The following is a 13,952-nucleotide window of genomic DNA, read 5'->3' as shown; positions in this document are numbered from 1 at the left end:
TTTTTAAGGCCCGGCTTGACAAAGCCCTGGCTGGGATGATTTAGTTGGTGTTGGTCCTACTTTGAGGAGGGGGTTGGACTAGATGTCCTCCTGAGGTCTCTTCCAATCCTAATCTTCTATGATTCTAAGTATTTTGCGATTTCAACAACATTAGCCTTTATTTCTGGAACACTGAAGTCTTTGTCTAGGAGGTGCATCACTTTTGATTTAGGAAGTTGTAATTTATAATATTAAAGAATTCAGAGTATGTTTTTGTACAGGCAGCATGAGACATCCTGCATATGTCACTCAGATTGAAGTTCACCATAATCTCTCAGCCTTTTTCCTACACATTTATAGATAGGTACTTGAGGAGTTAGTCACCCTGTTCCTTGGTGTGATTTGGGGAAGAAGACACCAGCTAGTACCTCATTTTGTGCTTTATCTGTTAGGACCTTGATCCATTAGCATTCAAGATAATTTTTTCTGAGCAGTCAGTGATTCAAACAGGTTATGGCATTTTTGGCTTAGAGTGCCACTTGATCTTTCCTAAATAGGTTATAACCGTTGATTTTAACATTCCTGTCATGCATATTCAACCAGGTTTCAGCAATCCCAACTACATCAAATTTATGCTCCTAAATCAGCAATTCCAATGCTCTCTGTTACCTAGGTTCCTAGCATTTGTGTTTAGGCAATTAAAGAATTTCTTCTCTTCATATCCTTTGGTTTCTCGATTTAATTTTATTCTCAACGTCATGATTTTGTGCTAAATGAATGCTCGTTTTTTCCTTCTTTTCACCCTCCCCTCTTATTAGTTTAATGTTCTCCAGACTATTGTAGCCAGCCTGTGCCCAGGATGATTAGTTCCTCTTCTGTTAAGATGGAGGCTATCCCATCTGTAAACAGCTTCCATCCCCATAGAGCAGTGTTTCCCAAACTTGGGACGCTGCTTGTTCAGGGAAAGCCCAAGGCGAGCCAGGCCAGTTTGTTTACCTGCCACATCCGCAGGTTCGGCCGATTGAGGCTCCCACTGACTGTGGTTCGCTGTACCCGGCGAATGGGGGCTGTGGGAAGCGGCAGCCAGTACGTCCCTTGGCCTGGCTTGTCGTCTTGTCTCTCATGGCTACAAACTACCAGGCCTCCTCTCTCATTTCCTCTCTCTCTGATTCCTTTGTGGTCCCTTCCCTTTTCTCTTAAATCTGGGGTAGTGTTGCTTCCTGAATTTTGGTTGTTCAAAAACTCATCAGCTTCTCTGATGCTGTGTGTTGTCTGCACTTGCCCTTCCAATCCAAGAATCTTTTCTTCAAGCACAGCCACCAACTTACACTCTATGTATTAAAAAGTCCCTTCTGGCTTCAGACAGGAAAGAGTACATGGCACATCTGTCACAGGTCACAGACACAGTTACTTTGCTAGCCATTACATTACTGAGTGTAAAACTGTTCCTAGAAGAAAAGCCTTCCATACTGGCTTTCCAAACTACCTCTGAAACTCTCCTGCTTGTTGCTCATTCTCTGTGTGCTGTGACCTTTCACACCTTCTGCCCCCAAGCCTACTTTTTATGCCAGGGCTTTTTAGGGGGTCCTCAAAGAACAGCATATGTTCTCAATAATTGTGCCAAGGGAATTTTTCCAGCTGGATCTGGACCTTTCAGAGCCACTTGTTGCCACTCTGGCCCTTTTACTTGGCATTAAGTGGCCTGAGCAGGGTGAGAACCTCACCCTATACAAATAATCAGCAGTTCTCCTTTGAGCGATTGTGCACGTATATATTCCATTGTAGGTGTGTATGCACCCAATGCAGTGGAGTCAGAGACTTCTGCCAGCAGTATCGGAAGGTGGTGCATGTGCCCTGCTGTCCTTGTGCACAGAGCTGAGGGGTAATGGGGCATGTGTGCCACCTCCCTTTCAGTTCCTCCTTACCATCTGTAGCAAGAGTTGGGTATCAGTTTTATTATACAACCAGCATTTTTCTAACTATTTAGTACCTAGTTCTATAGTGTACAAATTTTCATTGTTATAGTATAGCTAACCCTGGCTGTCTGTGAAAATGTAGAGGTCCCCAGGGGTTTAAGCAGTGTTCGACTTGCAGGCTGTAATGCCTGTAAGTAATAAATACTTTAATTTATTTTGCTTGGGAGAGGAACATGTCAGGGATAAACGTCCCATATGTACCTCTTTCCCAGCAAGAACAAAACAATCAAGGGAATTCTGCCTTAGGGAGCATTGCTTTTAAAGATGATGTGCCCTCTTCAGAGCAAGACCCCAGTCATGAGAGAATGGAGAGCTCTTCTACTAAAAGTGCTTCTCCAACACCTTCAGGCTCTAAACCAATGACTGGAAAAAGAAGATGCTCTTTTTCTTCTCTTGCAGCGACTTTGAAGCTGAAGAAGTTTCCTTGTGACACAGAGAGGTTGATGAAGTCTGATACTGTGATCCACAAACAGGGCAAATAGAGTAAAAGACATAAGTCCTCTGGTACTGAGTCAAAATCTAGGCATAAGTGTCAGCATTCACCAGTACCATGTGAGGTGGCACCATCAACTCTGGCCCCAGCAGGTCCATCGAGGTCAGTGCCTTCAACTTTAAAATCATCTACAATATTTTCGGTGAAGCAGACACCTTTGTCGTAATCCACTCTGGTATCATTGGGACCAGTGCAACGGGTACTATCTACCAAGAACTTACCTCCAATCTCAGTACCATCGACGCCACAAGCATATTTTGCAGCAAAAGACTTGTATACCTTTCTTTCCCAAATTCACTGATCATCATTTCAGGTATCAGTGATAGGTTTTAGCACTACACTGGCACCATCAGAGCCACTGGTGCAGTTGTTACAGCAGGTGGCATTTTGTCCTCCCCAACAAGGGCTATCTGTGTCTACACTGGTACTGTTAGAGCCAACCTCGATGCAGTCGGTACCACCAGTGCAGGAACATGCATCGCTGCGGTAATCGAGACCACCACTGACGCTGGCTGGAACAGCTCCTTGCTTTCCTGAAGAGAGCTATATCTCTTCTTCTCATTCTGAGCAAGACAGCCTGTTTCACTCTACATGTCTAGGCATATTGCATGAACTCATGGGTTGGGGCAAGAGTATTAACCACCTAAGGACATTCCCTTATTTTGTCCGCCACCTTGGGCAAAGCAGAGACTTGACTACCCGCTTTGGCCATACTGGACGCTTTGGACTGCTATTGGTCCTTCCAGATCTCTATCTGCAATGCAATTTAAAAGGAAGTCTCAATCTCCTTCCCAGCAAGGAAAGACCCTATACCTGTGCAATTGTGAGCCGTCCCCAACTTTGGGGGTTGCTGAAGAAGAGGGAGGAAATCTTGAATCAGCCCCCACACATATTCTTATTCTTCTCTGATGAAACCATTACTTCTGAATCTTCCTCGCCTCCCCTAAGGACATGCAAGATCTTATAAAGCAGGTTGCCACATCTTTAGGAATACAAGCAGAAGTTGTGCAGGATAATCTGTACAAGGTGCAAGGTATTTTACAGACTCCAGCCCTCTGGAAGAGTACCTTTTCAATTAATGATCCTTCTTAGATCTGGCCAAAACTCTTTGGCAGACTCCAGCTTCCAATCACCTGCTGTCAAACCTGTGGATGATAGGCATTATATAGTTCCTCAGCAGGAATTTGATTATTTTTTCATTCACTCTGTTCCAGACTCTTCTGTAGTCATTGCAGCTAGTGAACGCTTGAGTCAATCTCAATTCAAGGCTACCTCACAGGATAAGGACCATAAAAGACTAGATCATTATGGCAGGAAAATTTACCACCGCAAGCCTACAAATGAGGATTGTAAATTACCAAACTCTGCTGTTCAAATGTTTGTTAATTGGACTGTCATAGCAAAATTTGCTGACAAGTAGACAGAGGACTGTAGGGACCATTGGCAACAGTGGCTGAGGGACGTCTTACAGCTTGTACATCTAAAATAGCTATTGATTCATCCTGTAGTGCCTGATGCTCCATTGCCATAGTGACTTCAATGAGGCATTCTTCCTGAATGCAGGCCTCTGGCATTCCCAAAAGAACTGCAAAACACAGTTGAAGGTTTTTGAAGGATGTCATAAATATAAAGGGAAGGGTAAACCCCTTTGAAATCCCTGCTGGCCAGGGGAAAGCTCCTCTCACCTGTAAAGGGTTAAGAAGCTAAAGGTAACCTCGCTGGCACCTGACCAAAATGACCAATGAGGAGACAAGATACTTTCAAAAGCTGGGAGGAGGGAGAGAAACAAAGGGTCTGTGTGTCTGTAGTCTTCTTTGTCGGGGATAGACCAGGAATGGAGTCTTAGAACTTTTAGTAAGTAATCTAGCTAGGTATGTGTTAGATTATGATTTCTTTAAATGGCTGAGAAAAGAATTGTGCTGAATAGAATAACTATTTCTGTCTGTGTATCTTTTTTGTAACTTAAGGTTTTGCCTAGAGGGGTTCTCTATGTTTTTGAATCTAATTACCCTGTAAGATATCTACCATCCTGATTTTACAGGGGGGATTTCTTCATTTCTATTTACTTCTATTTTTATTAAAAGTCTTCTTGTAAGAAACTGAATGCTTTTTCATTGTTCTCAGATCCAAGGGTTTGGGTCTGTGGTCACCTATGCAAATTGGTGAGGCTTTTTATCCAACATTTCCCAGGAAAGGGGGGCTGCAAGTGTTGGGAGGATTATTCATTGTTCTTAAGATCCAAGGGTCCGGGTCTGTAGTCACCTAGGCAAATTGGTGAGGCTTTTTACCAAACCTTGTCCAGGAAGTGGGGTGCAAGGTTTTGGGAAGTATTTTGGGGGGAAGGACGCGTCCAAACAGCTCTTCCCCAGTAACCAGTATTAGTTTGGTGGTGGTAGCGGCCAGTCCAAGGACAACGGGTGGAATATTTTGTACCTTGGGGAAGTTTTGACCTAAGCTGGTAAAGATAAGCTTAGGAGGTTTTTCATGCGGGTCCCCACATCTGTACCCTAGAGTTCAGAGTGGGGGAGGAACCTTGACAAAGGATCTAAATTGTTCTCAGAAAAGACCAATGATATGATGCATATGTTAAAACTCTCATGTGACTCTGCACTCACTGGGAATCTATACTCTCATGACAAAGAGGAGGCAATTCAAACCTCAGATGCACTTCTTTTTATCAGCCCAGACTTCCAGGATTCTTCCAAGAAGAGATCCAAGCCTCCCATATGTCAGCCTTCAGCTGCATTGGCTGCTGGGTCCTCTCACCAGACTTCCACTACAACAAGAGAATCATTTTGATGTTACCATTGAGGACAGTGTACCAGTCAGGGCAGATCTCCTTTTAGAAACCACCTGTCTCTCTCTCTTTTACAGTGCATGGAGTGAGATGACATCAGACAAGGGGTTCCTCAGCAATGTGAAGGAAGCAAATGTCATCCAATTTACTTCCCTTTCTTACCCCAACCACCATCCCCCTCCCTGTTTAGAGTCCCGTCTCACAAGATTTTATTACTTCAGGAAGTATATTCTCCTCTAGAATTCGGAGCTGTAGCGGAAGTTCCATAACACTCAGGGAAAGGCTTTTATTCTTGTTACTTTCTGATTCCCCTAAAAGAGGTGTGTTAAGACCCAGTCTGGATTTGAGAAAACTGAACAGATTTATCAAGAAACTCAAATTCAGGATGGTCATCTTTTTGTCTGTTATTTCATCCCTAGAGATAGGTTCTCTTCCCTTTTATTAGCAGGATGTTTACTATCATATAACTATATATCCTGGCCACAGAAAACATCTGTAGTTTATATGAGAACACACACTACCAGTACATAGTGCTATGTTTTGGTCTATCCTCTGCCTTGAGGTTCTTCACCAAATGTATTACAGTGGTCATGGCCCATCTCTGGCATTTAAATGTATCCTTGCCTGAATGACTGGTTGCCCTGATGAAAATCAAAGGAGCACGTTCAGAACTGCATTGGTCAGATCTTACAACTATTCTCTCATCTGGGGCTGAAACTGAATGTGGAGACATCCATCCCAGCAAATACATTTTATTGGTACAGATCTTGATGCCTCGATACCCCTCACTTACTTTCTGAAGGACAGGTTTCTGTCAGTACTCACCCTTTCAAAATCCTCAAGTCCAGGCCAAGAGGAACAGCATGTGCTTGCCTCCAGCTTCCAGAGCATATGGCCTAGTGCACATACATGACTCAGCAAGCCAGACTTCACATCAGGTGTTTGAAGGCCTGGCTTCACTACATATACCAGACATACTGGGCACGCTGATTTGCATACTTGCATGAGTGCTTTTCTCCGTGGACTAGCTGATGAACCCTCCAAAGTGTAGTGTATGAAAACATAGAATCAAATGCCTTTGGCATTAAGAATGGGGTGAAACGGGGCGTGGGGAGAAGGGGGTGTCTTAACCCCTGTGCTCTTTAACATCTACTTTTCATTCCTGCTTCTTCCTGCATTTAAGGGCAGCAGTGATGGCATTTATCTTCGAACCAGACAAGATGGAGGCTTGTTCAACATCACAAGATTTAGAGCGAAAACCAAGGTGAAGGAGCTGGTTCTGAGAGATTTCTCTCTCTACTGCATCTACCTTATCCTTGATATGGCCTTTGCTAGTCTCCCTGTCTTCCTTCCAGTGGGCTGATAAGTAAATGAGTGGAAACATCCCAAGATGGGTTTGTGACTCCCTGAATTGATGACTGACTTCCTGAGGGATTCAGTCAGCATGCCTATTCCTGATCCATGGGATAATAGTTTTTTCTTGTCTGTCTTTCTCACGCAGTATGACACTGTTTCTGCCATTTCTCTCCTCTTCTCTCCCCCCACCCCCCATGTCAGTGGAATTCTGAACAGGTGCATGGGTCTGCCCATGTAGATGCAATTACAGGATTAGGGACTAAGACTGTAAATAAACAAAAGAGAGAGAAGCAGATTGCTTAATAGGAATGGTAGTGTTGATTACTGAGGTATTACCATGTGCAAGGATGTATGTCAATAGTTATGAGAACTACTTTTTGGTTTAGTTATTTTGTTTTTAACCAGCTGACATATATTCATGTGCGTGTTGGGCATGGTCAGATATGTTTGGCTTTCCTGTGGGAAGTCCTTAGTATATTACAGGGTCAACTTTTTTATATTTTATATTGTAACCCATTGGGACATATGGTATTTATTACCACCAATTTTCATTCATTCAACATCTGCTTACTTCTTCCATCCTTATCTGAACATGACTAAAAATGTTTTTTCTTGTTGTTTGTTAAACCATTGTTTAGAGTTGTCAATAAATTTTACCGGTATTCTATATGTAGCTATTGTAATCGGAATTATAAAAGGAAAATGCAATATTTACACAATTTATTTTATCGTAAATGGATTGCAAGTATATTGAACAGTTCTGCTGCTGAACAAGATAAACATAGATGCTTAGCCTGATGCACAGGTGGACATCATGGTGTTGAGCATCATGCAGTGAAACACATGGCACAACACAACATGAGGCAAAGAGCACACAGTTTGAGCTAGAATTCATTTTATGGATACCTTGCAGATTTGTGCATGTCCATTTTTTGTGTTCCATGTAGTTTTATATTGAAAGTTTATAGTAGCATAAGCTACTCTAAAGGAGTTGTCTTATCTTAGTCAAGATACATACTTTATTATGTAAGCCTCTTCTGTATCAATATTTTAATAATTTATCTTTGTATAACAACATTTTGTCTATTTTCATAATTGGTTTCCTGTATACAGTAGTTTACAATCAGTGCTGAAAGGAAACTTGCATCCATCTGGAAGCAATAAACTTTTCTAAGAGACTGCACTGTGTTACTTAATCCTGTGATTTCTTACTGTGAGTGAAATTAGGGTTTGCTTCAGTTGTGTCACATCATATTGATGTCAAATTTGTTTGAAAAAGCTTTGACAAAGGTATTGAGCTACTGCAGACATTTTAAAATAATGAAATGAAACTCCAAAGATTGCATTTTCCTTTTATTACTTGTGGCATAAACATCATTGTAAAATAGTAAAGAATACAATAAAAATGTTACAAAACTAATAAAATACTCATATTTTGTAAATTGTTATCTTTATGTGAAAGACAAATGGTTGCCTTGCGTTTTAGGGTCAAGTAAATGGCACATATATTGCAATATTGTTCCACCTCAGGTTATTTCTAGTATTCCCATATACTTTGTATCATGTCTTTTCTCCTCAAGTGTTATATACATAATGCAGACATTTCTAAGATTAAGAATAAAAATAACAATATATAGCAGTGTATGTTACATGGATTAATCCAGTTTTACCATAAAATAGGCTTAATTTTTCTTTTCCCCACCCTTTCTTGGAAATGCATTGTAAGACAAAGTAGTATGGGGCTAGACTAATTTCCTGTAGGCATAGGGGTGTGATTTATTTTCTGCCTGTTCCCATTGGTGTAGCTGTGCTGGAGTAGAGAAAGGGAAGGAGATTTACTCCTGTGAGAGAATGCTAAAGGCACTATTGCCTACCCCAGGTGTTCTGTTGGGGAGCGATGCTTTAAAATTTGTCTGGAGTTGCATCTGAGTGCTGCTGGTGGAGGTTGCCCTCAGCGAGGTGCTGAATCAGCACATCTTCCAGACAGCCTGAATCCATCATCAACTTGATCAGTCCTACCCACTTTGGGGTTTGTGCTGACTGATGCTAGCCTCTGCTAGAGTGTGGTTATGGATGGCTTGTGCCTCTCTGCCCCTGCTCCAGGCAGATTTACAGCTGGCAGGATCCCACATCAAAGCTGGTACATCACTTGCAGTTAATCTGATTTGATATATGAATGTCTAAAGATGTTTTGATGTTTCACTAATGTCTCAGATTATTAAAGTAAATATGTCATTATTTAACAGATGCGGAAATACGTATGTGTATAATATGTTAAATCTCCCAATGGGACATAAGCACATACTGAACTTCAAACATGTTCTTAAATGCTTTCATGATTAGGGATGCTTTCTTGCATTGGGACATAAGTGAATTGCCTGATGCCACTCAGTAAAACAGTGGCAGAGCTGTGAAGAGCTCAGAATCTTCAGTGCCAGTCTTCTGTTTTGAATATTAGACCAAACAATCAAACTAACAATAAAATCATGTGTTATGTACATTGTCCTGTCATTGAAGATTGTATCCTTTTTGAATTATTCAGCATTACTTTATTTTTCATTTAATATTCTTTTATGTATTAATTATAATCAGTTTTAACAACTAAGCAAAAAGACTTCTTGTGGTGGGATGTTACCATGCCAGAGTTTTCTTTCTGTGACTTTCGTAATTTTTATTTAAGTTATTTTAAAGGGCTTAAAGGGAAACATAGACTTTTTTTTCTACCTTGGAAGATTTCACATCTGTCTACTCAGAATATTGTACATTGTTACTTATAGTGCAACTTAAGTCCTATTTGATTTAATTTTCTTAAAAGAAAATAAAAAGGATTTTCATAAACGTGAGTAAAGTGCTAATAATAGTCGTAGTGAATTCCTTGCTCCTGCTTGGCCCTTTCATGTTGCGTAAAAGGGCTGAAGTGATGTAAAGGGGCCCTAAAAACCTTGGATCCAGACATGGGAGGATTCCCAGGAACTGTGGAAGATGGACATAAGGCTGCTTTCCGAGGACCCCTTTGTAAGTCCTGCAGTAGGGGGTGTACTGGAAATGAGGCTGGGATGAGGGGAGAGAAATGTGCTGGTAGGGCTGCAACCCACAGCACTGTGGAGATTCCAGGCAGTGCTGGAACTTGTAGAGCAGCCCACGGGAGGCTGCCATAACTTAGGCTGTTGGGCTGCCTACGTTATGTCAGGAGCGCCAAAGCAGACCAAGATCAGGAGGGCACAAAGATGTCTTAGATCCCCTCCCCCAGGGCTGTGAGTTCTGTGCTGGGAAAAAGTGAGAATTCAGAAATTGCCAAGATAAGTTTGTTATGGAATTTTATGTGCAGTGCAACAAATTTAATATCTAATGACCTGGATGGCAGATATTATTAATAGAAACCACATTTTAAAAATGGTAAATATTTTAAAATCTGTTCTGAAGCAGAACATTTAACAGGCCCAGAACTATACTTGCATTGTTGTAAATTATTCATTTAATACCCAATTCTGCTGCTTTATGTGCCAGTTTATATTTTAAATATACACCTATTGTACTGCATATACAAAATTTGGCAACATATTGTAAGCCATAGAAATAATGTTAGGGGAGAAATGAATATTTTAATTTAGAACTATATTTTCTTTGCTAGTTCTAATTGTATTATTTTCATAATTTCTGTAGAGCTCATCACTGTGTCTGAGTGCCTCGCATTCATTAATGAATTAAACTCCACAGCATCTTTGTGAGGTAAAGAAAAAATTAACTCAATTTTACATAGAGAAACTGAGGCAGAGAGTTGTTAAGTAACTTGCTTAAAATCACACAAGGAATTTATAGCAGAGGACGGAATAGAACCCACATCTCAGGACTCCCAAATCCTATGCTTTAACTACAAGATTATTTTTCCTCTATATTTTCCCTTCTTTTGTGCTTGATATTTGTAAATTGAATTACAGAAAGAAATTCTGTAACAATGTAGCATTGCACTTTTTATACCATGTCAGGAGATAATGCACATATGGTTTAAGAACTGTTCAGTAAATGCTTTATTTTAATATTACTGTTAAAATATACATAGCAACAGCCTGCTAAATTCTTTGTCACAAATATTCTTAATTTTCAACAGGATTATTTTATTTTTTGTATATGTTTTGATCTTTTTGGCTCTAAAAACATAGTTTGTTTTTTTGAAAAACCAAGTTTAACCTTATTAACAAATATTAAATTTTGGGTTTCTATTTACAATTAAATTGTATTCAAATTTATTAGTCCCTTACCCCACAGTTTTATCTCTGTGTGTGGTGTATTCAAACAGAATTTTGTATTAGGAGATTAGATCATCCTAAATAGCAAAAAATTGTAGGATAACCCCATTGCTTGAAAATCTAGTACAGTTTAAGTAGGTGTATAAAATGCATTGTTAAAAATTCATATATCAGGCTGGCTTATTTTTCATGCTGTATTTGAAAAAGTGGACATGTGCAGAAACTGCGAGTACAATTAGCGTCAAGCAGCTAAATCCAGCTCTAATCCTGTTTACGCTCTACATCAGACAGATGTGCCAAGATTGATTTAGACAAGCCCTTGGCTTATAGTAATATATATATATATATTTAAAAGCTCCATACGTTATTCTATTTTTGTTAGACCTTTGCTAAATGTTAAGTGTTGTTAGTTTTGCTACTAAATACTGTAACCTACTTTATGCTGGTCTCTTTTCTGCTATCATGGTGACATGACAACTTGGCTGGAGAGATTATCTTTATTCCTTGTAATTAAATTGACTTTTTTTTTCAGAAGATACAACAATAGGAAGTGGGCGCTGAATTAAATAAATAGCATGATATCTAATAGATGTATACTTAAATCCCTTGCAAGAGCAGATGGTACCCAGTATCTTTCTAAGTAATGTGAGAGGACAGTTAATGTTCTGAAACAGCTAGCAATAACGAACATGATACTAATGAACCAATAGTTCTTAAATGGAAAGAAAAACTGCAGGTCTAAACCAAGATTATAAGTCTGTTTAATGTGAATTTGGTTTCTAGATCACATCTGAAATGTTTTTGTTTGATCGATAATGCAAATGAAGTTTTTATAAGTTCCATGATCATAGTTGTATCTTATATATCTCTATTTTTTCATTCTATGAAAAACATCATTCTTCTTACCAAACAACTGCAAATGTGAGGCTATTCAACCCACCTAGAAGATTTGTATGCTTAATTCCTATTAATTTTAGTGGGAAATGGGTATCCAAATCTGTTAGGTATCTTTGAAAATCTCAGCCTAAATATATATCAAGTAGATTTTTAAAGTGTGGCCTAGAGTATGTCCTTTCCAATGTTTCTGAAGTTTAAATTTTGACTCTCCCAAGAAAGTCTTTTTGGGGGCTCTAATCTGCATATAAAATGCATGTATTTGGCTTATTAGAGAGTACTATATTTTCTTTATGAAAAAGAGAAGGTTAGTGTTCATATGAGCAGCCGAGGAATTTGACACATCTAGGGCAGTGTTTCCCAAACTTGGGACACCACTTGTTCAGGGAAAGCCCCTGGCGGGGCCGGCCTGTTTGTTTACCTGCTGTATCCGCAGGTTCAGCCAATTGTGGCTCCCACTGGCCGCGGTTCGCTGTGCTCGGCCAGTGGGAGGCATGATCGGCCGACCCTGCGGACGCAGCAGGTAAACAAACTGTCCGGGCCCGCCAGGGGCTTTCCCTGAACAAGTGGTGTCCCAAGTTTGGTAGACACTGATCTAGAGTAAGTGGAGGGTAAATAGGACTAATTTAAAACTGACAATGTCAGGTTTAAAATATTACTGTTAAAGAAATGTTCTTACCTACATTATAAATTTCTTGCATTTTGAAAATTAAGGATTTTTAAAATCAAATTTGCATTTCATTATTTTTTGGTTTTTTTTTTTTTTTACCTTTTTGCAATTTACTCTTCTTATTCAATGGAAATATTCATTTTCACTTTTGTTTGCATTCTGAATTTCAGATTCTCATGCACTATTACGGGGTAGCCAAACAGCAACTTACAGAGCCCCCCACAGCCCCTCCATTCTCTGCCTACCAGACTGGGGGGAGAGCTCAGAGCGTTTGCCCTGCAGTGGGGTGGTGGGGCTAGGGGCTTCTGTTAGAGATGACTGGTGCCTGCTGGGAGTGGGGGCAACAATTTAAAGGTTCGGCCCACCAACAGCTTGAGTCATGCCCCCCAGACACGCTCCCTTTACCCTCAGCAGCCCCTCCCTGCAGCTCCCAGGTGTTAGCTCTTCCTGGAGATGCAGCGACAAACAGCTGGGAGCAGCAGGGAGGGGACGCTGCTTCAGCTCCACAGGAAGAGGCAGCAGCAAAAGCAGCGGCTCTCGCTGCAGCTCCCACCTGTTTTGTGCTGCCTCTCCCCATGGCCACAGATCCCAGCTTGCTGACTCCAGCAGCTGCCTTGCAAGGATGGGGCCCAGTGACACCATGTGACTGAGCAGGGCCCATAGGTGCAGACTCTATGCGTGCTCCGGAGCTGGAGCACCCACGGAGAAAAATGAGTGGGTGCTCTGCACCCACCAGCAGCCAAGCTCCCCTCACCCTCACCCCACCTCCTCCTCCTCCCCTGAGAGCACTGCGTCCCCGCTCTTCTGCCTACCTCCCAGCGCTTCCCACCTGGCTGCCACCAAACAGCTGTTTGGCAGTGTTAGCATGCTCCAGGAGGGAGGGGGAGGAGCAGGAGCATGGTGCACTTGGGGGAGGAGGCGGGGAAGAAGTGGGGCCCGGGCGGGGATTTGGGGAAGGAGTTGGAATAGGGGCAGGGAGGGGGCAGAGTTGGGACGGGGACTTTGGGGAAGAGGGTGGGCAGAGGCGGGGCCTCATGGAAGGAGTGGAGTGGAAGGGGCTGGGGGCAGACATGGGGTCAAGCACCCATGGGAAAGAGGGGAAGTCAGCACCTATGGCAGGGCCAGCACACCCTGGCAAAAATTTGGTGGGGCATGTGACCTCATGTGCCTCCCCCCCCCCAGGTGTTGCTTCTGGCTTCTGCCCAGTGGAAGAGAGGTCTCAGGGCTTCAGTTCCACAGGGCATGCCTGCTGGGGCTCAGAACTTCAGCAGGAGCCCTGGCAGGCACTTCTGACAGGGATGAAGCCCCTAGCCCTGGCAAGTATGTCCCAGCTCTCGAACTTGTAAAGATTGTCGCATACGGCTCGGAGGGTCAGTAAGTTTGGCCATCCCTGTGCTATTACAATGTAGCAATATTTGTGTTACTTGCAGCATAGGGGAATAGTTTAATTTAAACAAACCATTTGCATTAGAAATTATTTCTTTAAAGAGAATAAATAATGAACACATTCTTATTCCACTGGGTGTTAAACACATTGTTA

General features: G+C 41.6%; 1 protein-coding gene across 8 annotated transcripts in view; it reads left to right on the top strand.

The window, feature by feature from the left end:
- CERKL (CERK like autophagy regulator) overlaps nucleotides 1–13,952 on the top strand; it is a 97,553-nt gene that overhangs the window by 21,510 nt on the left and 62,091 nt on the right. The window contains exon 1 of one of the 8 annotated variants that reach the window (XM_073306067.1): nucleotides 8,665–8,741. The exons of the other annotated variants lie outside the window; for them this stretch is intronic. Coding sequence (XP_073162168.1) covers nucleotides 8,675–8,741 — 67 coding nt within the window. The 5' untranslated portion in view covers nucleotides 8,665–8,674. Of the gene's footprint in view, nucleotides 1–8,664; nucleotides 8,742–13,952 lie in introns of those variants that run through there. 8 annotated transcript variants of the gene reach the window in all.

The sequence above is a fragment of the Lepidochelys kempii genome, chromosome 11 (genome assembly GCF_965140265.1).
Source record: "Lepidochelys kempii isolate rLepKem1 chromosome 11, rLepKem1.hap2, whole genome shotgun sequence".
NCBI lineage: Eukaryota > Metazoa > Chordata > Testudines > Cheloniidae > Lepidochelys > Lepidochelys kempii.
Note: the sequence above shows the minus strand (reverse complement) of the source record. Positions and strands in the feature narration are given on the sequence as shown.